This window comes from Elephantulus edwardii, unplaced genomic scaffold, assembly GCF_000299155.1.
Source record: "Elephantulus edwardii isolate Elephantulus edwardi_28Jun2011 unplaced genomic scaffold, EleEdw1.0 scaffold00082, whole genome shotgun sequence".
Taxonomy (NCBI): Eukaryota; Metazoa; Chordata; class Mammalia; order Macroscelidea; family Macroscelididae; genus Elephantulus; species Elephantulus edwardii.
In genome coordinates this window covers 6,530,556-6,531,762 of record NW_006399832.1, presented here as the reverse complement: position 1 = coordinate 6,531,762, position 1,207 = coordinate 6,530,556, and the positions used below count along the sequence as shown (strand labels likewise).

The 1,207-nt window shown below is 54.2% G+C and overlaps 1 protein-coding gene across 1 annotated transcript in view; it reads right to left on the bottom strand.

The window, feature by feature from the left end:
• FAM151B (family with sequence similarity 151, member B) overlaps window positions 1-969 on the bottom strand; it is a 57,597-nt gene extending 56,628 nt beyond the window's left edge. Inside the window, exon 1 of the mRNA XM_006889887.1 lies at window positions 945-969. Within this exon, the coding sequence (XP_006889949.1) occupies window positions 945-969 (25 nt within the window). The remainder of the gene's footprint in view (window positions 1-944) is intronic.
• Between the last annotated feature and the right edge of the window lie 238 nt (window positions 970-1,207).

Below are 1,207 nucleotides of genomic sequence, written 5' to 3'. Positions count from 1 at the left end.
TCTCTGATGCATAACAAGTGATTGCAAAAACCATGGCCTGTATCAGGCGGACCTGTCTCCAGAGAGACACTGTTGCTCTTGAGTATTTTGGAGAGGTCCCTAACCGCAGACTTTCCCATCGCAATACGTTTTTTGATTTCCTGGCTACTGGTGCCAAGCGGCAAAAATTTAGAAGGGTAAAAAAGAATGCCTCTCCAAAGGCTAATGACTACTTATGTTTAAGATACTGTAGTCTTTTAAGTAGAATTGTATCTAAAAATCCAAACTCACTGCCATTAAGTCACAGTGACCTTCCACTGAGTGCCAAACTATAAACCCTTATGGGAGGAGTGGCCCGTGTTTATCTCCTGGAGTAGTTGGTGAATTCCAACATCTGACCTTTCACTAGGTGCACCACATATAAGATCCCTGGATTGTCTTAAAACAGTGCCAAGGCTGAGGGTCAAACAACAGATTGACATTTATTACCACATTTGCGCTGCAAACCCAAAGGTTCCTGCCTCGAGATCACCAGTTGCTCCGCGGGAGAAGGAGGGGCAATCTCGTCCCGTCTGACGAACTGCCTCTGAAAACCCTCTGGAGCGTCAGCTATGGGTCGGTTTGGACTCAACGGCACACAACCACAACAACGTAGTGGCACCTTCCATTTATGCCAGCCAAGACTTGAAGGCAATGTTCCAATCATTCTTTACTTTCCCAAATGATTTGCCCCCCTAGCGCCCACCCCAGGAAACCAGGTAGTGAGAGTGCGCGGAACAAGAGGACTCGAGTCCACCTCCAGCCGCTGAAGGCCCTTGGCTTCCAGGTCCCGACATGAGAGTCGTCCTGTGGGTGACCGCGGAGTGGTCTCCGTAAGCGGCCCCACTTGAGGACAGGCAGCAGGGAAAGGGCGAGGTTACGAGCCCAGCGCTCCGCCCTTCAGGGCCCTGCGCACGAGCGCTTACCAGGGCTCCCAGCGATCGCTGTCATCGTGACTGAAGCCGCAGCTCGCGCAGGCGCTGAAGGGTTGGCTGACAGGCTCAAGTGACGAGGATACCTGACCCGACCAGAGACTCCGACCACCGAGGAGTCTCCCGGGACCGCCCCCTGCGCGCGCGCGCGTCCCTGGCGGAGCCGGAAAGGCTGGGAGCTGTGCGCACGCGCAGAGCTTCAGCTCCAGCTCACTTACGCACCGTGTTCTCAACCAGGCTCTGCGGTCCTGGAAACA